This window comes from Triturus cristatus, chromosome 9 (genome assembly GCF_964204655.1).
Source record: "Triturus cristatus chromosome 9, aTriCri1.1, whole genome shotgun sequence".
In the NCBI taxonomy this organism is placed as follows: domain Eukaryota; kingdom Metazoa; phylum Chordata; class Amphibia; order Caudata; family Salamandridae; genus Triturus; species Triturus cristatus.
In genome coordinates this window covers 2,172,964-2,198,087 of record NC_140592.1, presented here as the reverse complement: position 1 = coordinate 2,198,087, position 25,124 = coordinate 2,172,964, and the positions used below count along the sequence as shown (strand labels likewise).

General features: G+C 45.9%; 1 protein-coding gene across 1 annotated transcript in view; it reads left to right on the top strand.

Moving 5' to 3' along the window:
* Positions 1-25,124, top strand: part of LOC146797218 (uncharacterized) — a 445,928-nt gene that overhangs the window by 339,675 nt on the left and 81,129 nt on the right. Inside the window, exons 10-12 of the mRNA XM_085624170.1 lie at positions 6,392-6,415; positions 14,494-14,580; positions 17,048-17,122. Of these exons, the coding sequence (XP_085480296.1) occupies positions 6,392-6,415; positions 14,494-14,580; positions 17,048-17,122 (186 nt within the window). The remainder of the gene's footprint in view (positions 1-6,391; positions 6,416-14,493; positions 14,581-17,047; positions 17,123-25,124) is intronic.

The following is a 25,124-nucleotide window of genomic DNA, read 5'->3' as shown; positions in this document are numbered from 1 at the left end:
AAATGCAGGCCGAGGGGAGCACCACTCCGGCGGACCGACTCCACCCAGTCACCACAGGCCGCTGTTGTTAAACTGCCGCCCGGCCAAGGCGTCCACTCGAGGTCCCGGCTTCGGGACCGCACGGGCCGCAAAGTTCAACCGCTGATTTCTCTGGCGGTACGGCAGTCAGAAACCTCAGAGTCACACGATCGGTTGCCACTTTCGTTTACGAACACGATCTCGTAGCGCAGAATAAGGATCTCATGCAGGATATCCGTGCGGTATGCGGAGGTTCACGGAGCCGGGAATCTACGCTGCCGTCCCGGTCGCCATCTTGGCTCCTCCCCACACCCTCATTTTTTGATCAGGTTTGCTCACCAAAACAATGGGAGAAACCCATTCGGCTGACTCAGTAGCCGCAATTATACCGTCGCTGACCAACTCGTCAAGCATGTCCCTTAATTCATCCCTCACGTTGATGGGAACCCCCCGCAAATTCTATTTAACCGGTACTGCATTGTTCTTCAGTTTGAACTGGTTCACGTAATCTTTCAATTTCTCTTATCCTTAAATCGTTCTCTCACAAGCATTTCTCCTTCATTATTCCCAACCTGTTTATCACAAGCTTCACCGCTCAACAAAACTGCTTCTCTACAGTTGGGATTCAAAATTATAACTGTCCTGAAGTGATCCCACTGTTCGCATGGGGATCGAATCATCGTCGACTTAAGTCTCTAAACTCCATGCTTTATTGTATATTTGTTAATTGAGTATGAGATGTTGATCTGACTTTTTCGGATTGGCAACTGCTCACTAAAAAAGTCACTTTTTAAGTCACCAGCCTGGGTTAAGGAAATCGGCTGATTTCCCTCTTACCTCCTCACGGCTAGCTCACTCATTGAATTGTTTATTACTTGTTCCTAATCAATACTAAAAATGTCTTCATCTTCTGCATTGATCACTCGTTTGAACTCTGTTAGAAGGCGACCTCAGTGGGGCCCGGAGGGGGCCCTGACTGCCCTGAGACCCACCCTCGAGGTATCGTAGCCGGGCGCTGGCGGGAGACTCCTCAGGGGAGGAACCTCGTATCTAGGATTGTACACTCGGCACCACACGACAGAGAGACACTACATGAGGAGTTCTTAAGAGCAAATCTTTATCAGATCGGAGGGATAGGATCTTTATGATCAGCAAGGCAAAATATATACAAGTAGAGCGCGGGCTCACAAAGTCTCGTAGGGGGGTTAGGAGGTAGCGGGACAGTCTTTTGGGGATAAGAATCAAATGCAGGAGCGTACCCGGCGCACACAAGAAAGTCTGTGGGAGCTGCGAGTCACTCAGCAGGCTCGAGTATAAGTTCGGAGGTCTTACGATCTTCGGGGAGCCGCGAGTCACTCAGCAGGGCTCAAGCACAAGTTCGGAGGTCTTACGATCTTCAGGGAGCCGCGAGTCACTCAGCAGGGCTCAAGCACAAAGTCGGAGGTCTTACGATCTTCAGGGAGCCGCGAGTCACTCAGCAGGGCTCAAGCACAAGTTCGGAGGTCTTACGATCTTCAGGGAGCCGCGAGTCACTCAGCATGGCTCAAGCACAAGTTCGGAGGTCTTACGATCTTCAGGGAGCCGCGAGTCACTCAGCAGGGCTCCGGTGTTTCCAAGGCGAATCTGCCGGACAGTCCCAGAGCACCCCTTGTTATAGGGCGACTCCTCTTTGATGTCCGGAGTCTGTGCAGGCAGGGGTCTTGTCACCTGGGGGTCACTTGTTGGGGGTTTCCTGCCATTGTCCTTTGATCCTTTCAGGGCCGGGTCGGGAGGAGCCCCAGACACCCAGCAGGCGTGGAGCCAGCCCTCGGGGAGGCCGGCGGGTCGATCGAAACCCACCTTCCCAGGGAAGCGCAGAGGTGTGATGGAAACTGCTCCTCCCTTTCTCATCCCAAGGGGAGCGCGATGTCCTCCAGCCAGAGTGGCGCCTATAGGCTAGGGTCACGCTGGGGCCGGGCGGCCATCTTGGTGCATGAAGTGGGCACGCGGGCCCGGGGTGGCCGAAGGAGGAGGCCACGGACGGGGGAAGTCCGGGTCGGGTGTGTGTGTTCTGGTGGGAAGGATCGGCTAGGCCAGGGGCTCGGGGCTGGTGTGAGGTGCAGGGGTCAGGTCTGACTATGTTACGAGGGCCGGGTCTAACAAACTCCAATTTCGTATTTTAGTAATTGTGATATTTATTCTTACTCTAATTGAATGGGACCATTGTTTCCTTAAAATAAGTAACTCCATCCCCAGCTCCGAAAAAGAAGCCGATGCCTTCCTCCGTGCCGAAGCCTACCTCTGCATCGATGTCTTCGGCGCCCAAACCCACAGGCAAGGACGCCCCGGTTCCGTAAAAATCCTCGGAACCGAGCAAACACCTGGCTCCAAAAACCTTGGGCTCTCAGCCTTTGGAGCACAAGCCTACGGATCCGAAAAAATCACCGGATCCGAAAAAACAGTCGGTACTGATCTACTATCGAGATCAAAGAAAATTCCTGATTCCAGGCCTAAAGAACACAAAAAGCCTCCAAATACACAACCTACACCCAAAAAGTCATCGCCGAAAGAGCACACGTTTGAGGAGGAACTTTTTCGACCGGATCCTACCCAAAAACACTTCAAAGAGACCCTAAAATAGGTCAACTTATACTCAGCCCTTCAATAAAACGGAAGATGGACAAACCTATACCAGCTCCACTTCCCTTGAAAAAGAGAGACATTGCTAATTCTCCATTAAGGATTCCTTCTCCTCCTCCCCCTCCACACCACTCTCCTATTCCATATTCACCTCCCACCCCATCTTCTCCACCTTCAGATGATAATGACACCTCTGACGACATGGGGGATGATCGCCCTTTAGGGGACCCAGTCCTCCTGGTCCCCCAAAGGATCCATGGGACGATTACGACACACCAGATGTCCCAGACACACCTCAGGACGACATCTACCCATCTAGGCCATCCCCTCCTGAGGACACTATAGGGTTCACTCAACATATACACAGGGCAGCAGAATACCATGGGGTAAACCTACATACAGACTTTATAGAGGAAAATTTCCTCATGGACACTTTTGAACCATCCTAATGGTCCAGTGCCATTCTCCCCATGTTAAAAGGGGTAATCAAACACGCTCCCGAGGTGTTCAAGGATCCTGTACGGTCCGGAGTCCTTAACCTCAGGGTACAAAAGAAATACAAAGCTGCCCCATCTGACCCTGTTTATATTAAAGGGCATATACCCTTAGATTATTTAGTGGTCTCCAATGCCAGGAAAAGGGCTAATTCGCAAACCACAGGAGATGCCCCACCTCCTGACAAAGAATCAAAACTGCTGGACGTGTCCGGAAAAAGAACAGCGTCCCAAGCAGCTAACATGTAGAGGATTGCCAACACACAGGCTTTGCTCGCAAGATATGATAGGGCACATTATGATGAGCTAGAGACCCTAATGCAACACCTTCCAGATCAATACAAGTCACAAGCTAATGATCTCATCGAGGAAGGCAAGGTCATAACAAACACCTCCATTCGTTGTGCTCTCGATGCTGCAGACACAGCCTCCCGGGCTATTAACACCAGTGTCCTTTTATGCAGGCATGCATGGCTATGCATTTCCGGCTTCAAGCCGGAGGTCCAAACCACTATATTAACACCAGTGTCCTTTTATGCAGGCATGCATGGCTATGCATTTCCGGCTTCAAGCCGGAGGTCCAAACCACTATATTAAATCAGCCATTTGATCAGGAACATCTTTTTGGACCCAACGTAGACTCCTCTTTAGAAAAGATGAAAAAGGACACAGGCACTGCCAAATCAATGGGAGCCTTGCAATCGCAAGCTCCCAGAAGTTCTTTTCGTCGCTCCTCTGTAGGAAAGTGGCTCTATATATACTGTTCCCGATATAGTTACAGGGTGTATAGAGTCCACAGTCCCCAGAGGTTTGGCAGAGGCTAAAGTTAGATATAACCTTACTCTCTAAAGTGGTAGCTTGGTCGAGCAGTAAGGCAGTATCAGAGGACAGTGTAAAGCATTTGATGTACACACTCAGTCAGCAAATGGTCTCACACACTCAAGAACTTAACTCTAGGCCAATGGTTTGTATAAAAATATATGGTTCTTTTATTTTAGAACCAACAATAGGTATTAAAATATACTTTCTCAGAATGAGATGCTTTAGTTAAATACTGCAATTGACTTTTGTAGATAATAGTTACAGTTTGTTGCTATAGGCAACACAATTTCAAACACAATAATACATTGAGCTCAATGGGAATTTTAAGTTGTATGCAATTGATTACTTTCAGGATTACTTTTCTAACTCCAGGACTGGATCCTAGATTCAGTCCTGGGACAGTTCTTGGAAACAAGTGAGCACATTCGTTTTAGTTACTGTTGTGATTTTAAGCAATATTTTTCTATTTTAAAAGTTGACACTTAGAAACTTTTTCTGATCAAATTACCAATGTTATCGTATGGAAGGAAATTCACTTAGCAGGTAAGTGGGGTTATGGTTACTTTTTCTAGTGCAGTGTTGGATCCTTGATTCAGCACTAGTGTACCACCTGTAAGCAGTTGAGAAACAGCGTTTACGTTATACAGGCGGTTTTTGAAGAATATTTATAAGTTTGCAAAATTGACACTTAGAAGAAATTTCATAGAAAAACAGTCAATGGTTTCCTATGGAAGAAAATTCAAGTTACGGGTAAAGTATGTTCTCGTTACTCTTGTAATCCAGTGCTGGGCTCCTAGGCTCAGTACTGAGACCTCTATCTAAAACAGGTAAGTAATTACGTTTTCACAGTTGGTACGATTTTTAAAGAATATTTGTAGTTTGCAAAAATTGACAAAGAAGAAATTTCACAGAAAAACAGTCAATGATTTCCTATGGAAGAAAATTGGGTAAGTGATAAGTACGGTTGTGAGTACTTTTCAGGGTCAGTGCTGGGCACCAAGATCCTGCACTGGGATCTCTCCTAATAGCAGGTGAGTATTTCCGTTTTCGTTACTCGGTTGATTTTAGGTGAATATTTTATAGTTTAGAAACTACACACTTAGGAGAAATTTCAGAAGAAACAGTCAATGTTACCCTATGGAAGAAAAGTGAGTTATCGGCTTTTGGGTAAGTACTCGACTGGCAGAGTTAAGGTTCTGGGCACAGACTCTGGGGTCTCCCAAGGTCAGGTAAGTACAGTTGTTACAACCACAGCGGCACTGGGGCGGCCAGGTGCAGAGTGAGTTAGGCCCAATGTTATCCTATCGGAGGCAGGGGGCCCTTGGTTGGTGGCTGCTGACTAGCAGGCCACGCGGCTGTGGGAGCTGGTCTCCTGGTCACTTGCTCAAGGCAAATGGGGAAGTAGGTAGGAGTAGAAGTTACACTGCCAGGGCCACTCGGGCAGCTGGGTGCAGGGTGCTTTTGAGCCTTCGGGCGCTCAATGGATTGCTATGGAGAAGCTCAAGGACGAACAAAGGCTGCAAACTCGGGGACGAAGATTCTTCATGTTCCCCCACCACTTCGAGAGGTAAGTTGGGTAGTTGGAGGATAGGTAGGTACCCAGGAGTCGGGCACAGGGGGCCGCTGGGCGCCGGGTGCAGGGGTGCCTTTTGGTGTCGGGAAATCTTACCCTCTGTTGATCGCGGTTGGGGAAGCCCCTGGTTCTGAGGCTGCAGGCGTCGCCAGAAGCGTCAAGGTGGGTCCTTGGGTGCCGGATTCGGGGTCACAGTCGCCGGGGGACGTGCTCGGAGGTCTTTGTCCACTCCGGCACAGGCCGGGCTTGGTGGGTGCAGAGTGTGCAGGGTTCGCGGTTCCGGGCTGATGCCAGGGGTTAGATACTTGCTTTGAGCAGAGCCACTGCTCGTGGGAGTCCCAGGTGCTCTGTCAGGTGCTTCCAGTACTTGCGCAGGAACAGAGATGCCTTTTCCCAATGCCCCTCCAAGGAGATCTCCAGGTACTGTTTTATAAATACCAAGCAGAATCTCCCAAGGGGGGGAAAGGGGAGTGGATAAAATAAATAAGAAGACCAAGAGACTGCCTGCGGTTATCTGCGTCCAGCCTTCTGTTTCTTCTTCGCCTAATGTTCCCAGCTCGGCCGTTTCCTCTGTAACCCAAAACAGTAATTTAACACAAGTGTCATATAAACTCTAATTCCCTTCTAGTATCCAACCCACGTACCAAGATAACCTTAGGCCTTGCTTCTCTTCAAATGTCTTCATGTGTTCTGCTACCGTTAAGTAGCCTTTTCTTATTGTGTGATGAATTTCTGTTACAATCAAGAAACATTCACTGAGTTAATCTTTATTTCCACCTACCCTGTTTGTTTATAATTTCTGGTTATTAAGTGTACTGACCCTTATTCTTATTATGATCTTTTTCTCATTTTCTTATCTCCACAGGTGAACATCGAGTGGAATCAGTTGGTAAGTATTAACTCATGCAGACTTTACTGGAATAACTAAATTATAGTTCTGTTCTTCTAAATGCACAAACATTATCTGGGTACTTAGCTCTGGCTGCCGTTGGTTTCTAGTTTTCCAAGGAGGTATCTGGTTCTAGTACTCAGCCTGAGGTGTCTCCGCATTCATTTCCGTTGAACTGAGTGGATGAAGAAGCCTTGTGAGTTTTCCGCCTGCTCAGACACTATACACCCGACGAGGTAGCGTCTTCCTTCAATAACGCAAGATTCAAGAAGTAGCGTTCTCCACAGTAGTGATGTGCGCATGAGTTCTGAAGGAAGGCGTTCACACGAAAAGGAAATAACTGCTCTGAACTCGTAGTTGTTTCAACTAGGAAACACTGTAGAACTCACAACCGAATGCCCGACGGACTCGGCGATAACCTGACTAAACTAACTAACTAAACACGAGATACTTGAGGTGCGTGCGCTTCCGTCAAGAGTTCAGGTGAAGTGCATCAACGTTCCATTGCGAGGGCCTCACGTAACTCAGCTTGCAGAGGAAGACTAGAACTGCACTCTCCGTGCATTGTCGGCCATCTTGGAGTAGTTTAATCTCCAGGCTTCTTTCCAGGTAATAGCCTTCACCTTTGGTAAACATGAAATTGCTGATTGTAGACATGTTGAACAGACAGAGAGGTCTAGATCCTTGGAAGTCCTGACATGCTCAGTCACAAGGTAGCCAGGTCATCCGGGGTTTGTGAGGTTGCTGGCCACAGGGGGTGCCGGGATTTAGCAGGAGCAGGTTCGAGGGTCGACAGGCCTGTAGGGCTGGGGCCAAAGCAGTTGGTGTCTTCCTCTTATTAGCATCTGCACGGCAGGTCTTCTTTCTTCTTGATCTTCTTTGCTGTTTTAGAATCTGGAATCTAAGGAAGGAAGGAAGGTTCAGGGTGCCCCTAAATACTAGATTTAGGGGCGTTACAGGTAGATAAAGGGCAGGGACCAATGGGTCCCTGCCCTGGGGTGGGTACACCCCCTATCTTGCCACTCTCCTGTGGGAGGGGGGCAGTAGCCTAGTCCTGATTGGGCAGGGCTTCCCATCTTTAAGATGGCGAGAGCCCGGAGATGTGCTTCACCTCGCCTCCCCCACCTGACTGGTGGGTTTGGCAGAGGCTGGCACATCCCCTGTCCTTACTTGGGGTTCCGCCCAGTCTTCCTGCCAGAGTGGGGGTCAGAACCGGTAGGGGCCAGTTGCTGAGTACAGCAAGTGGCCTGGAGAAGCTCACAAAGGCAGCATGCCTTTGAAGCTTCCACCTGCCCATCCTGGGGAGGAGACCTAGCACCTCGCCCAGGATATGCATTGTTGCAGGCCCAGGAGAGCGGGGACTCTCCACCCAGGGTTCCAGCAACATGTCTGCTATGTGGCAGCCTAGGCAGCCTCTCAGACAAGACGTGGATTGTAGGTTAGGTTTCAGGGGGCATCTCTAAGATGCCCTCTGTAGTGCTTTGTACATTAAATCCCACACTGGCATCAGTGCGGGTTTAATGTGCTGAGAAGTGTGATACCAAACTTCTCAGTCTTCAGTGTTGCCATTATGGTGCTGTGGAGTTCGTGTCTGATGAGCTCCCAGCACCATATACTCTTAAATGGCAACACTGCACTTACAGTGCCCAGGAATGGGCCTGGGTACTGTAGGGGCAGAGGGCTCATGCTCCTGTGCCCACACCACTGGCATAGGGCACCCAGCTAGAGGGGTGGCTGATGTATGCCAGGGCAGTGTAGGTTGTGGGAATGGCACACAGGGATGTGTGCCATGTCGACTCTTTGTCATGTACCCAGACACTCAGCCTGCAAGGGCAGTGTGTTTGTGTCAGGGTACAGGGCCTCTAAGGGTGGCACAGTAAGTGCTGCAGCCCTTAGGGGCCTTCCCTGGTCACAAGGCCCTGGGTACCTAGGGTACCATTTACCTGGGGCTGACATGTGGCCAGGGTTTGCCAATTTGGGTTTTAGGTTTTCGAGAAGGAACATAGGCCTTGGGCACCTGATTGGCAGGAGTCCAGGGCACACTCAGTCAAGGTACATTCAGCAATTCAGCAAAAAGTGGGCGCATACCATGCAAGAAAGATGGCACTTTCTCACATCCTCTTACAGAAGTGCCTCTAGAGGCTTTTCCCCAGGAAACCCCTCCACTTCGTACAAAAGTCCAACACAGACCTCATCTACAAGAGGCTATTTCAGAGGTGGCTACAGTGGCAACAACAATAAGGGTAGAGGCAAAACTACCAACACTCGTACCGCCTACACCCCTAAACAATTACTTCCCTCCACTCCCCCCGGACCACTCTACTCCGGTCGGGGGATGATTGCTACAGTTCCTACCTGTCTGGAACACCATTTCCACAGACAGGTGGGTGAGGCAAATCATCCAATCCGGTTATTGCCTAGAGCTCACTTCAACTCCCCCGCACTTCAACTCCCCCGCACTCAACGCTTCTAAAACAGGAGGTACTTTCCCTCCTACAAAAACATGCCATAGAGCCAGTTCCCCTTCACCACCAGAACACAGGGGTTTACTCCCTGTATTTCCTCATTCCAAAGAAGGACGGAACCCTGAGACCCATCTTGGATCTCAGACCATTAAACCTCTACATGCAATCGGACCATTTCCCTATGGTCACTCTTCAGCAGGTTCTCCCGTTACTCAAACAAGGTGACTTCCTTACCACATTATATCTCAAGGATGCCTACTTCCACATTCCCATTCACCCTGCTCACAGGAAATATCTTTGGTTTGTGGTAGACGGGCAGCATTACCAGTTCAAGGTCCTCCCGTTCGGAGTCACCACGGCACCCAGGGTCTTCACAAAATGTCTAGCAGTGGTAGCAGCCCACTTAAGAAGACAACAGATTCATGACTTCCCATATTTAGACGACTGGCTCATAAAAGCAAAGTCACATATCCAGTGTGTAAATCACACACACGCCACAATACATCTACTTCACGACTTGGGGTTTACCATAAACCTCCCAAAGTCTCACCTCCAACCATCCCACATCCAACAATATCTGATGCAACAATAGACACCTCAGAAAGCCTTACATATCCCAGTCCAGCCAGGATAGCAAGCATGCAAGCTCTTATAGCAAGATTCCAACCGCAACACTCACTTCCAGCTCGAGTGTTTATGCAACTAATAGGGATGATGGCCTCTTGCATATTCATAGTACCTCATGCAAGACTTCAGATGCGCCCTTTACAGGAATGCTTAGCACGTCAGTGGAACCAAGCTCAAGGTCATCTAACAGATCTGGTGTTGGTGGACGGTCGCACGCATCGCTCTCTGCAGTGGTGGAACACCCAAAACCTTTCCAAAGGGCGACCATTCATAGAGCCGGTTCCACAGATCGTGCTAACAGCAGACGCATCGTTCACCGGCTGGGGAGCTCATCTACTTCATCACACCATACAGGGCACATGGACAACTCAGCAAAGGCTATTCCACATCAACCATTTGGAGTTACTAACAATCTTTCTGACATTAAAATCATTTCAGAAACAGATATCAGGCAAAGCTGTCTTAGTCCGCATGGACAATATGACAGCAATGTACTATTTGCAAAAACAGGGGGGGGGGGACGCACTCTCCCCAGCTCTCTCAGCTAGCACAGAGCATATGAAGATGGGCCATTCCTCAAAACATTTTCCTATTAGCACATCATCTCCCAGGAACTCAAAATCACATGGCAGATCTGTTAAGTCTACAAACACAACAGATTCACGAGTGGGAACTTCACCCACAAGTTCTTCAACCATTCTTCCAAATATGGGGGCAGCCAGAGATAGATCTCTTCGCCACACATTACAACACAAAATGCCCAAGCTTCGCCTCCAGATATCCACACCCATTGTCCAAAGGTAATGCGATATGGATGAATTGGTCAGGCAGATTTGCGTACGCTTTTCCGCTTCTCCCACTCATTCCATTAGTGGTACGTAAGCTGTAACAACAGTCGCTCACACTGATCCTAGTTGCTCCAAAATGGGCCAGACAACCCTGGTACACAACATTACTGGAACTATCAGTAGTCCCGCACCAAAAACTACGACTCTCCCCACAACTCTTAACACAGAACCGTGGAGAGATCAGACCCCCCAGATCCAGCACAGCTCCACCTAGCGATCTGGCTCCTGAGGTCCTAGAGTTTGGTTACCTCAATCTTCTCCCTGATTGGATGAACATTATCAAAGAGGCTAGATGCCCCACCACTACGGCCTGCTATGCAGCCAAGTGGAAAAGGTTTGTTATATACTGTAACAATAACAACATCAACCCTCTAGATGCCTCCACTCAGCACATCATATGTTATGTTCTGCATCTTCAGAAATGTAACTTGGCATACACATATACACATCAATTAGGTTATATCTCGCTGCCATTGCAGCTTACTTACAAAATAGACAGCAACTATCACTGTTTAGGGTGCCTCCCATTAAGGCATTTATGGAAGGCCTCAAAAGACTAATTCCTCCCAGGGTACATCCTTCCCCAGTGTGGATCCTAATCATTGTCCTCACAAGACTAATGGGTCCTCCATTCGAACCTCTGCATAAATGCGAACTACAATTCCTCACATGGAAAGTCGCTTTCCTTGTTTGTGGCCATTACATCTCTTAGAAGAGTCAGTGAGCTACAGGCACTAACCATTCAAGAACCATTTTTACAACTCCATCATAACAAAGTGGTTCTCAGAACAAATCCCAAATTTCGTCCTAAAGTTATCTCTTCCTTCCATCTGAACCAGTTCTTCTCGCAACCACAAACAGTAGCAGAAAGGGCTGGTCATACGCTAGACGTAAAGAGAGCACTCCTTTACTATATAGACAGAGCAAAACCTTTTTCGTAAAACAAAACAACTTTCTGTATCCTTCTCACCGCCACATAAAGGCAATCCCATATCAAAATCTGGTATTGCAAGGTGGATTGTCAAATGCATACAAATTTGCTACCACACGGCAAAAAGAACACTATCTATTCCCCCTAAAGCCCACTCTACCCGAAAGATAGGGGCTTCAATGGCATTTTTAGGGAACATTCCCCTAGATGACATCTGCAAAGCAGCTACATGGTCAAGACCGCACATATTCAAAAAACATTGTTGTGTAGATGTGCAGGCAAAACAACAAGCTAGTGTGGGCGAGGCTGTACTTGAAACACTATTTCAAACTACTGCAACAGACACTGGTGGTCGCCTCTAAGGAGGAGTACAGCTATGCAATCTATGCATAAGTGTGTGATCTACAGCTCATATGCCTCGAACGGAAAATGCTACTTACCTGTATGCATCTGTTCTTGGCTTGTAGAGCTGCAGATCCGCACATGCCCACCCACCTCCCCGGCTACCTTTATCTGTTCCAGTATTATGTTATTTAGATACAACATACATGGACATCTTTTGTGTTTCTTACAAAACTCCATTTCCCTTCTTGGCGAAAAACAATCTGGCGATGGAGTCGATGCCCATGCGCACTATTGTCCAAAGGAGGAGCCACCTATCCTGTGACTTCCAAAGACTTTCTAGGACAACAACAAAGTTCAAACATCCGGGCCCAACACCAGATGGCGATCTATGCATAAGTGTGTGGATCTACAGCTCTACATGCCAAGAACAGATGCATACTGGTAAGTAGCATTTTCCCTTCGCAAATAGGGGCAACTGCTGTCAATTTAACAACTTGAGCCACTTACTGGAGATCATGCATTGAAAGCAAGTATTCTAAGAAGGATATGCGTAGCCAATGTGACCAAAAACTGATGGATGCAAACTGTAAATGTGAGCAGGCCGTGTAGAAGACAAAACTCAGCCAAAAAAATAAAGTTGCCACACTTAAAGTTAGGTTCCTTACAATCCTCATCAATAGAATTCCCATCCTCGCCGCCATTGTAGTAAAGTATTCCAGTCCACGCAGAGGTTTTAAGATGTTATTCTTTCAGCACAGTATCCACAGTCAGGACAGCTCTAGATGCAACTGGAGCATCCCCTGCATTCTACATTGTGACTCTAAGGAACCTGGAACATAGTGTGAAAATAAACACAGCTCTTGCATGAAATACAAAGTACTGAATGTGAAGGCAAACCAGTGTAAGCATGGGATACAAAGTACAGAATACTACAGTTGGATTTATTATAACTAATACAGGAAAGTAGTTTTAGAACTTACTGTCCTGAAGCTAACTAAAGAAGTCCTGTAGCAGCCTCTTCTGGTTGGACAGCCTGATCCAAGCTGCTCCTAAAGTAGGTGTGAAGAGGCCTGGTGCTGAAACAATACAGCCATATGGTGAGAGGAGGTTTGCTTCCTGGAGAAGCCTGGAAGAGGAAGGGGTCTGGGGAGATAAGCTGGACTTCAAAGGCAGGAGGACAAATGTTGCATTACACAGGCCAGCCCCCATGTCCTTGAACCCCGTCAAATGGCAGCCCCCTAAGTAGACTAGAAGTGGGATAGACCTTTGGGTTAAATTACACAGACACACGCGCACACACCAAGGAGAGATTTTCTCCAGTTTGATTTTTGTGTGAACCGTGCATTATGGGTCAAAAATATGCCACACTTCCCAGAAAGTGGTCGTAGCTGAGGAAGATACCTTTACCCCAATTGGTTGTGGTGTCACACCACCGACCCCTCCTCTTGCCAGCCCAGATTGCAGGATAAATATGGGAGAACTGAAGGAGCTCCTCAGAACACTGCCTGAACAAGAGAAGGAGGACTTCCCTGCTGGACCCTTGGACTGCACCACAGAAGGCTTGCACTCAAAAGAACTGCACCTGCTGCACTCTCAAGACTCCAGAAAGAAAGAACTGTGTCTGACTCAAAAGAAAAGGAATGAACTCCTAGATCAGCAGCAGGTACAACAGAGCTGGAAGGAGTCGCCTGTAAACCCAAAAAGAGGATCACCCTAGCTGACCAGTTGCAGCTGGCTTTTCCTGCACTGTGCAAGTGCATTGTGGGAGATTGAGTCCGAGCCACAAGAATCTCTGAACCCTTGGCTGGTGCTACAGGACACTTCTCTCCCCAATGGAACCAACAAGGAACAATATCTGAAAGTTTGGGAACTTTCTACAAAGTTTTGCTGAAAGGCTCCTCAAGGAGACCATCTCGACCCCGAAAGTCAAGCCACTGTCGTCATTGGCCTGACTATGCTGGTTTGTCCCACTGAAAGCTCTGGAGCTTGTCGAGGACAAAGAATTCCAGAGGCTCACCGAGGCATCGCACTGCAGCAGCCTGTTGTTGGGTTTCCCTTGATGGTCACACTAGTTCACATCTGGCCTTCTTTTGTGGAGCACACTTATCGTTTTATTTGTTGCTTTGGTTTTCCCTCCGTTCTTCTTATGCGTCCTTTTGGCTCATCTTTATGGTGACGTTTGTGCTTCGCTCTTTCCCCTGGAGGTTCTTCCAGTCTGATCCTTCCTTGTGAACCAAGAAGGGTGACTTCTTCTTCTCCCGGATGGTATGATAATTGATAGTTACCCCATGTTCTTTAAAATACAAGGCTTGGTTGTTGTCCATTGTGTCCTTTGTACCTTCGAACCTGCATGTCCTTCTTCCTCAATAGTCTGTTAACTACACACTCCCTTTACTTGTTTTGTTCCTCGTGGGTTGGTTCTGATTCTTTCTTGCTGACCTTTAGGGGTTAAGGAGGCAAGATGTCTTGCAGACTATCCTGGTTTGTATATTCCTGTGGTGAATCCTGATAACAGTTAAAATGTAGAGGAAATATATTTTAGTCTCTGGCTTTCTTGAGTATAGTATTAGTAATTAGTATATCCAGCGAAGAAGCAAATTAAACACTTGAAGCCATAGTTTAAACTTTAAACTAATGTGTTCCTTGGACTCTGACAAACCTGTACCTGTTTTTTATGCGTTATAATTTGTGCTTTATTTGTATTCACATGTCATGTTGAAGCCACTGTTGAAAGTTCTACTTTGATCAATGAACAATATAAAGTTGGAAATTGAAAATGGATACGCACTGTGTGTCCTCTGTTGAAAAACCATATATTGACATGCTTTGTAATAATATCCTCGAGTTGTTTTTGTGTGACAGGGAATGAAATTACTTCATTTCGAATAAAAGATGAGGAAGTAACTAACTGCTTTGACATTAGCGGCAAAAGTGTCTGCAATCCCTCAGGTGAGTGAAAGGGACTTATTTGCTTGGAATTGGAAACTATATATATATATATATATATATATATATATATATATATATATATATATATATATATATATATATATATATATATATATATATATATATATATATATATATATATATATATATATATATATATATATATATATATATATATATATATATATATATATATATATATATATATATATATATATATATATATATATATATATATATATATATATAGGTGAGACCACACTCCACACACAAGGGACAGTACAAGTGCTTTGCCCTTTCTTTCAAATATAGACAAGTTACCATTGTCTTTTCTGCTTCTAGTATTATATTGCAGCTTTGTGTAGCACTTATACCCCTATGTGGGGCCCTGAAGCACTTGCCTACATGACTAGCACGCTACACATGTATGGTGTGTGGTTGGAAGGATGTTGTCTTAGTTTTGATCCTATGTGGGAAGTGTTTACATGTCTTGTGTGATGACCACTGAGGTGCAGTTATCGTGTAATGGGACATAGCACGTAGCAGTATGTTGGATGATGAAGTGTAAGAGACAGATGCGTAGTTTTGTGTTTTTCAGCATACTGGAGGTTTTGAACATCTCTGCTGGTCTCCTATGGTCTTTCTTATGATATTGTCTGCTTAGCTGGATATTGCATTCAGTTGTCCAGTCTGAGATTTTGTGAATAGTGGTGGTGCTGAACTCGCATGATTTGAGAGATGTGAAGAAGTGAGATGTATTAATATTTGGGACCTGCAGTGAATGAACTGTATTACAGTCCTCCAAATTGTCTAGTAATCCATGACAGATATCCAGATATCGTCAGTTATTCCATGCCTGTTGATTTGAGAAGGTTGTGTTTTTTTGGCTGTACAGTGCTGGTGATGGACAACCCTTGTAGCGGATATTTATTATATAAATTAATAGTTATAAGTTACAATTTGTTGCTGACCGCTGCATACTATGGTTTTAGTATTATTGTGGGCCATACTTGGCCATTGTGGTTTAATTTGTTTGCAGTTCTTGGCTTGTAAGCTGAGTATTGCTCCTCAGGGTGTGTCTGTTTACTGGGCTCTCTTGCTGGGGTGTGGATGGTGCAGTTATCTAGGAAATAATCAAGCTTTCAGCTGTGTTCAGCAGTGTATGTGGTCCCGGGTGCTTTTAATGCTTGCTGGTAGTAAGTTCCAGAACTTGGTGGCTTGTACTGAGAAAGCAGAGTGTCCTATGGGTTTCTTGTGGTAAGGTGGTTAGATGATAAGTGGTGTTATGTTTTGTATTTGCAGATTAACCTGGTGTACATGTGAACCTTTTTGAGAATCTTTTTTTTCATACAAAACATGACCAGTGGTGCAGAATCTACAATAGAGTATCTGTGTATTCCATATGTAGGCTAAGGTCTTCGCAAAGTGTAAATCAAGACAGAAAAAACTGGACATTATACTTATTTAACCCTGTTGACTTTAATCCGTGACCCATATCAAATGTAAGCTGATTTGCTGTACTCGCTGAGTCTTGCAGTAAACACGTGTACAATTTGTCTTCTGTTTATGCTTTGATCGTGTTATGTGATTTGTAAAGCTTATGGTGCTCTTAGCACCTTAGCCAACAGACAAAACCTCTCTCTTAAGACTAATTTATACTTCTTGCCAAACAAACAAGGTGTTTAGTGTTTTGTAGAATCGAGGGGATTAACTGCTAAAATTAGCCTCCAGATGAGATCATTTTAAGCGTTCTTTAGCCATGTCTGAAAAAAGTTGTACTTGACTCATTCAGATTGATCTGTCATGGCTAATGACCCAAAGTCATAGATGGACAGGAATAGGGGTAGTGCCTGCTTTTTCTTTCTCTCCCTCCCATATCAAAAATGGTTTCAGTTAGTCAACCTCCCTCCTTTTTTCAGGAATATCTTGCGTCATTTTGTAAACACGGTCTCCATGTTCTACTTTAATCCATAAACATCATGCTCTTGGACATTAGAAATTGATTTATTAAGGCTCCCAATGCTCTGATTTTTAAATATTTTTATAAGTAAATATGGACAGAAACCATCTATTATCCAGCCTGTGTTTCTTTTTAAATATGGATACAAACCTCAGTCAGGACTGCCATGCCAACAGCTAGGCGGACTGACAGGCACTGGACTTAAAAAAGAGAGAAGCTTTCCTAGTGAGCTATAAACCGGTGTAGATGTGTCCAAGGTTGATACGAGAATGTGTGTCTTTTCATTTAAGTGTATTCATTTCTCATCTATGGGTATTCATATATTTGAAACCTGTCAGGCATTCAAGTATGTGTATGTTTTATTGGTTAAACAAATGTGGAAATATACTAGTAAACAAAATGTCAAAGAATAAACACCATAAAATGTGAGCCTTATCTCTAACGCACCTGTGGTGTTTATTAGCAAACATATTTTAAGTATGTAATTAGGTTGTCTTTGTATGACAGGACATAAGATTACTGCACTCCGTGTAAAAGAGGAGAAAGAGACTGATAGCAGGGACGGTGTCCGCAGACCCTCAGGTGAGTGAATGGGGCGTGGCTGTTTAGAATCGGAATATCTACATAATGGTGAGACCCAGCTCCAAATTCCACCTGGGTACATCAGCTTTTTCTGTCCCCTTGGTTCAAGACGCTCAATGACTAACTAGAGTGAGCGAGTCGCCCCTGACAGGATGCTCCGTTTTCTCAACTATGGGGCTCTAACTTCATATTTGCTTTAGACAAGCCATAACGAGCCGGATCCCCCTCCCCCAACACTCCCCCCAGCACTGAGCCCCTTTCTAGGTCTCTCCTAGGCAGTGCATGCGCTGTCTCTTCGAGACATGCTGTATCTTCGAGACATGCTGTATCTAGAACATGGGCTTGAAGCACCTTCCATGTTTTCTGTCTGCTCCTGTTAATGCCCTTTTGTAAATGGCTGCTTCTGATTGGTTAATATGGTTAAATTCCCACCTTTTGCTGTTACTAGCCCTTCCAGCAGACTGCCTCTGTTACATGTGTTCTTCCTTTTCTTTTAATTTATGTTAGTTTGTGGCACTATTTTCTTTTTTGTTTGCCTCAAGAGCTCCCTCCCGCCTGGGCAGCAGAGAGCCCTCAAAGGAGGCTGTGGGGGAGAGTGGGACAGCTTTGCTAGCTTAAACCGATGCATAAATCTAACTTCACTTTTCACTTCTGCGGTTCTCATCCAGTCGATGCACGCCGTGCTTCATCTTTTATCCTGGTGGCCTCGCTTTTTTTTTTCAATTCACCCCCTCACTTGCCACTTTGGGACCAAGGACCGGAGAAAGTTATGTGCGTTATTGCGGTCAGACAAATGCCCACAAAGAAGTATTACAGCTCAACATACGGACTGGTTTAAGTAAGAGACATTGGTTTGTTGCGTTTGGCCGTTTGCGGGTCGAACAGGGCTGACAAGTCAAGTTGGCGTCCAAATGCTCTTAATGCGTGTGCGGCACCCTAGAAGCATGAGCTGTTTGCGACGATGGATGCTGTGGTCGGTACTGACAGTACTGCTTACGGGCACTCTGCAAGGACCCCCTTCCCCCCACCCCCCCCCCCTTCCCCCCCCCTGTGAAGCGGACTGTTCTTCCACTGGGATGTAAGACCCTTCTTTACTCTAGTCCGTGCCCCTCTTTACTCTGAGACCCCCATTTTCAGTTCCTGGGTGTGCCCCAAGTCTTAAAACCAGATTTTGAGCGCTCGGCACAGCTTGACGGCCACCTGTGATACTTTACACATATTTTTTATCAAAAGACAAAACGTTCTGCATTCCATTTAACACGCCCACCGTCCCTCGGCGCCCTCCCACTCACTCTATTTTTTCTTTATTGCAAACATAAAACTGAAACTAAGCAGAAGCTCAGATATTGGTGGCTGGCAAATGCCATATTTATGGAATCCAGCAGTTTGGTATGCAGGCAATTTAAAAGGAGTGTGTTCGAATGAAGGGTTTAATACGAAGAAGGCAAGCAGGCCAGGGTTGTTTAGGACAATAAGTGCCACCAACTGGAGACTGGAATGTGAGGTAAGTGAATATAAGTCATTAATATGTTGTGGAACAGGTACAGCGCATGCAGCTACAATGCAAGCTTGCCTCTCATGTAAATCCTCCACTTCAGTCTGTCTAATGTCTCTTAAGGTGTTGATTTGTATTTATTAACGCCAATGTGGCGATAGTTTTGTAAGCACCACAATATTTGTCAGATGTTATTCTGGAACCGTAATGGATGGATAGAGCACAGACACAGCTGTAAGTGCAGTACCTATGGAAGGCCTCCTTCCACACTGAACAGAGACAGCAGCTAGGCAGCCGTCCCATACAGAGGACAGATAAAGTAAGGGCAGCAGGAGGGCGAAATTCTGATTATAACTAGGTTGAAATGCTATAAGTTTAGCGGTCTCTTTCACCCTGCAGCTTCAAAAATATCTAGATAAAAGGAACACCGTGGGCCACACCCGTGGAGCATTTGGTCCATCTTCAGTTCAGGAATGGCTCTGCTTAAAATGGTGGCCAACTACTTGTGTACTGCAGACAGAGCGAGCAGAACCACTGGTACTCCTACCTTTCTTACAGCCTTCAACACTGTGGTATTGACATAGATGCCGGCGACGCGACAATACAACCATGATTCAACCTGCCCAACGTATAACAATCTGCAGCATATTTACACTCCACTTAATCCCACTCAACAACACAATTCAACTCTACACTCTACTCAATACCACACAAATATACCACACATAAATCCACTCTATGCCACATAACAATCCACATAAATACACTCTACACCATGCCACATAACACGCAACATAATTTCACTCAACATCACACAGTTCCACTCCACAAAATATCATTCCACACAACGTAATTCCACTACACACCACATATAACCAATTCACAGCACAGAATTCCACATCATGCTACCAAATTCAACACCACATAATTAAACTCTACTACATGCCACTCCAAGACACACAATACCACTCCACATAATTGCACTCCATAACCTACAATCCCACTCCACATAATTCAGTACACTTGATTCCACATAATTACTAGCCACATAATTCCACTGCAAACCATGCCACATAATTTCATTACACACAACACCATTCATCACCACACAATTCCACGCCATACAATTCCACAACAAATAATTCCAGTCCAACCCACATAATTCCAAATAACACCACATACATCCACTCCATAGCACCTGGCTAAAACACATTGACATTGATAATCGTTCTCAAATGCAAAATGGCATCCACGATCGTTTTACTGTTCTAAAGTCACCATCTTCCTAGCTTTCGGGAACATGCAGAGCTGAATCCGAAAACCTAATTTTGTACCACAGTTTTTGCATTTTTCTAAAATATAGCTGATTTTCCCTATTTTTTGTGCTCTCGACCTTCTTCCAGTTTGTAGTGGAAACCAGTGTGAAACCCATGGGTGATCCAGGAAAGCTATTGATTTCTGAAAAGTAGACAAAATTCCGAATTTAGCATGAGGTCATATGTGTAGATACCTCAAGGTTTTTCCAAGGAAAATAACTGTTGAAATATTGAAAGTAGGAAAAAACTGGCATTTGACAACATTTTCATCTGTAGCAACAATATAACATTGCGTTTGCTAGACCCTTCTGGTAGTGGTGATATATTGAGTTTGTAAGCTGTTGAAGTTCCCAAAGTACCGAGAGCCAACAACTGGGCTGCACCGTACAGTGGTTTTCATTGAGTACCTAGTATAGACTAATTTATATAGCGAAATAGCAGAGTGAAAAATTGGTATCCAGGAAACCTGTGTGTTTCTGAAAATGCGCAAGATATGGTGTTTAGGAGCAGCGGTAACTGGTACATCTCTGAATTTGTGGGTTCCCATTCTAGCGTATGATTTACAGGGTATTTTTCTAAATGTCATCTTTTTTATACACTGGCTTACATTTGAAAGGCACAAATGCAGCGTAATCCAATTGGTAATACAAAATATTCTACTATTCTATGCTCCCACAAGTCTCCTGATAAAAATGGTGCCTCACTTCTGTGGGTAGGCCTAGTGCCTGCGACAGGAAATGGCCCAAAATGCAAAACACAGACGTATCACATTTTTCCACCAAAAACGGACCTTTTTCCCCAAGGATAGCTCTAGATTTTAGACCGTAGCTCAGCTGGCACCTAGGGAAACCTAGCCAACCAACCTGTACATTTTTTTAAACTAGACACCAAGGGGGTATCCAGGGTGGGCGGACTTGCATGTTTCTAAACACCTTTCTTTACCCAGAATCCCTTGTAAACCTCAAACTTTGACTATAAAAACACACTTTCCACACATTTCTGTGATGGAAAGATCTGGAATCTGCAGAGAGCCACAAACGTCCGTCCACCTGATATTCGCCCAAGTCACAGGCACTTGGCCCCACCCACACAAGTGAGGTATAATTTTTATCGGGAGACCAAAGGAAACACTGGGTGGTAGGAAATTTGTGCCGGCCCGGTGATCCCACAACTTTCTCACACAGAATTGTGAGGGAAATTTGACTGTTTAACTAAATTTGAGGTTTGCAGCAGATTCTGGGTAAAAAAAAGTTGGGTAATCCTTGCAAGCTACACCTCCATAGTCTCCCCCGGGTGTCAAGTTTTCAGAAATGTCAAGGTTTGGTAGGTTTCCCTAGATGGCCGACTAGCCCAGGACCAAAAACGCAGGTGCCCCCTTGCAAAACTAGGTTGTTTTGTGATAGGTAGTTTTCATGTCTCCACAATACATTTTGGGCCCTGCCCTGTCACGGGCACTTGTCCTACGCAGTCAAGTAAGGTAGCATTTTTATCGAGAGAACTGAGGGAGAGCTGGGTGGTAGGAAATTTGTGCCGGCCTGGTGATCCCACAATTTTCCCACAGAATTGTTAGGAAAATGTGACACCTCCCTGGACTGCCCCGGGTGTCACGTTTTCAGAAATTTCTAGGTTTGGTAGGTTTCCCTAGATGGCTGCTGAGCCCGGGACCAAAAACACAGGTGTCCCCCTTGCAAAAACAAGTCTGTTTGTGATGGATCATTTTGATGTCTCCAGAATGTTTTCACCCTTCCCTGTCGCGGGCACTTGGCCCACCCACACAAGTGAGGTACCATTTTTATCGGGAGACGTGGAGGAACGCTGGCTGATAGGAAATTTGTGCCGGCCTGGTGATCCAACAACTTTCTCTCACAGAAATTTGCAAGGGATTCTTGGGAAGAAAACTTTCCCACAAACACAAGTGCTTCATCATTTTTCTCTGGAGACTTGGGGGAATGCTGGATGATTGGAAATTTGTGGCTGGCTGTAGATTCCAAGACTTTCCTCACAGAAATGCTAGGAAAAAGTTTTTTTAGGCAAAGTTTAAGCTTTGCAGGGGATTCTGGGTGAATCAAAACCTTGTGGGAAGCATGCAAGTCATGCACCCCTATATTCCCCTTGTTGTCTAGTTTTAAAAAATGTGCAGGTTTGCCTGGGTGAATGCTGAGCTAGGGCACAACATCCACAGCTGCCCATGACAAAAAGAAAACAAACAAGCATTGGCATAGCCAATAGGTCTCGCCTTTGGGACCTTATAAGTGTTTAGCCATACAACAATTAATGTTGTTGCAGTAAGGATATTGTGCTGCTTAATACTTATAAGGTCCCAAAGGTGAGACCTATTGGCTATGCCTATGCTTGTTAGCTGGTAGCGGCTGGGCAGAGTATGCGTATGTGGTATAAATGGCCGTTTGTTCCCATAGTAACCAACGCCGTCACACACATGGCTGCCGGAGACATGGCGCACCTAAACGGACTACAGAGTCAGACACCGAAGTAACCCCTACGATGATAGTGGTATTCAAGCGGGTACCCACTGGGTCTATGCCATAGGATGCAGACTCCACATTTGATGTGCACTCGCGATGCCTTGTTAGCGACCTGACGTGCACTTGCTAATAAAAACGTCTTTGAAATAAATAAAAAGACTCATAGGAAGACAAAATGCACGTCATCACTTTGCAACTGTTTATTCAATGTTCCTGGACATTTGCTTCCGATAGATCAAACCCAAATGGGAAAATTTGCTATTACGTCATCACTGTACTAGTGCACGTTCTACATTCTGGTGTTTTTTTCTAGGAAATGGAACCCAGTATGGGAAAATAGCCTATGCCCATATTGACGCACGACGAGTGCCAAATGTTCTGGGTTATAGTTTGAATTCGTCCGTTATAAACAATTTATAACATGGGACATGTTTCTCAACTATACGTAAGAAAAGTATGTTAAACATGAGCTTTAATAAATAGATACATAAAAAAAAACAGAGAAGGAGAGACCGAGAGAGAAAGCGAGAGGAGAGAGAAAGAGAGAGAGAGAGCCCAGGAGTGGTGCGCTCGCGCGCAGTCTGCTCATTTTCAAGCACTGCACTCTTGCTTGTGGCGCGCCCCTGCTCGCTCCCGCAAGGTGGATGCCGCCACAAGCACGAGTGTGTGCTTGAAAATGACCAGAGCGACGGCTAAAGGCCCTCCTATGCAGCACATGCGCGCTGCGTAGGCGAGACCTAAAAATCAAGGAGTTCTTATTAAGGGTCATCTTACCGCTACAGAAGTAAATCTGGTACTAAATGTGAGAAGATGGCCTGGCATATGCTGTCCACTAGTTAAAGTGGGCATCTTGCACCAGTCCAAACAACCCTTATTGATGATTAGGTTTAAGACAACCTTTATTGAAAGCTATCCTAGTGGTAGCTATGGAGAGCAGCCTTCAGGCTAAGTCTTGAAGGAGTGTAAAGCAGCTTGGTTTACCAGATTATAACATCTTGAATGACCAAATGAAAGGAGAACCACACAAGGTATATATAAAATATATGTTTTTATTTCTAAACACTCACTACTAATCTCTTTATGAGATTAGAACCCAAGATACACAATAATACTGTTCTAAAACGACAGTAAATAGCACAATATACAATGGGCCCCAGGGGGTACCAAACCATATATTAAGAAAGTGGTATAAGAGCCACGGCTTGACTAGCCACAGTGCCTAGAGCACGTAGAATCACTGGGACCCCAAGGAACCACTCAAGGCAGTGACACAAGGGACCGACGGGGGACGCGTGCAGTGTGAGAACACAGAGACGAGCTCCGTACAACTCTATGGGAAAGTCGCGGTTGGAATTTTAAAGATTAAGGACACTTAGGAGAGGACTTTGAGCAAACCCTTCTAGACTTGGAAGGTTCTAAGGCCAGCACCCATGTGAGCACCAGAGTACTCGTATTACCTCACCCAGGGAAGCCGGGTGCATAGGTGTCAAATGGTGTCAGGAATCGTCGTCGTTACCTATGGTGATGAGCTAAAAAGTGCTGCTGCTGTGAAGAAGAAAAGTGTCCGGTGTGATCCAAGCCTGGATCGAAGATGTGAAGAACCTGAAAGTAGAGGGGACAGAGTCTGGGTCGCTTGCCAGTGACCAGGGGCACGATAGGCGACTGCCCACCGATGTCGGGTGCTTCAGGTGCGAAAAGGTAAGGCTTGACTCTGCAGCCACGGGGACCAGGAGATGTCAAGGACAACCAAATTCCGGGGTGAGCTGTCCCATGAAGGATGTTGAGTACTGGGGGGGTCACTGTCCGGATTGAACACCAACAAGCCTTGGCAACTGCAACCCACGCGGTCAGAGAAAAGATGCTTTGTTGAGGACCATCAAGGTCCAGGGGACTCCCCAAGCGATGGAGAGTCAGGGCACGTCTGGAGCAACCAGGTAAGCCCAATCATAGAGTTGGCTTCACAGGGACCCACCAATCGACGGACCAGGGATCGCGAAGGGACCTCGAGAGGAATCACACAATACCAGCCTACGGGACACTCGGTGAGTGTAGGCCAATAATCTTTGGTGGAAACATTGCTCGGGGCTTGGACTACAAGTAACCCAAAGTGCAGCCTCCGGGATCGCCAAAAAGCATATGCTGCTGCAAATGTGCACGGTGTCCAGGGGTTCTGGTTCCAAGGTCCCCACGAGGGCTACGGGTCTCAGGTTTGCTGAGAGCACAGGTCGGCCTCTGGGAAGTCTGGGAACCCACCTCCTGGATTGCAAATTCTTCGGAGTCCATCGGGAGCTTCGTAGATGCAAACTGCTCAAATGCGCTTCCGGTGCCTGCCTTGCAGGGGAGTAACTCCTTTACTCCAAAGGAGATTCTTCTGTCATCCAGCGTCATGTAGATCATTGAAGTTCTTGGTTTATGTTGCAGAGTTTCGTCCAGGTGTAATCTAAAGTCCTGTAGCCAGGGGTTCCTACTTTATACCCAAAGAAGGGGTGGGACAAACTCTGGGGACCCACCTATGGGAGTGTCAGGACAGAGGGGTGGCTACACCCATGTCCTTTGTCCAGTTTCGCTCCGGGGAAGGGGCTCAGTGCCCCTGCAACCGGATTGAGCTGGACTATACACAGGGACACCAAATGTGCCCTCAGTTCAGACATCAAAGCACTCTTGGAGTGCACCCACCCAGCCCCAATACTCTAAAGCCTGTCTGGGAG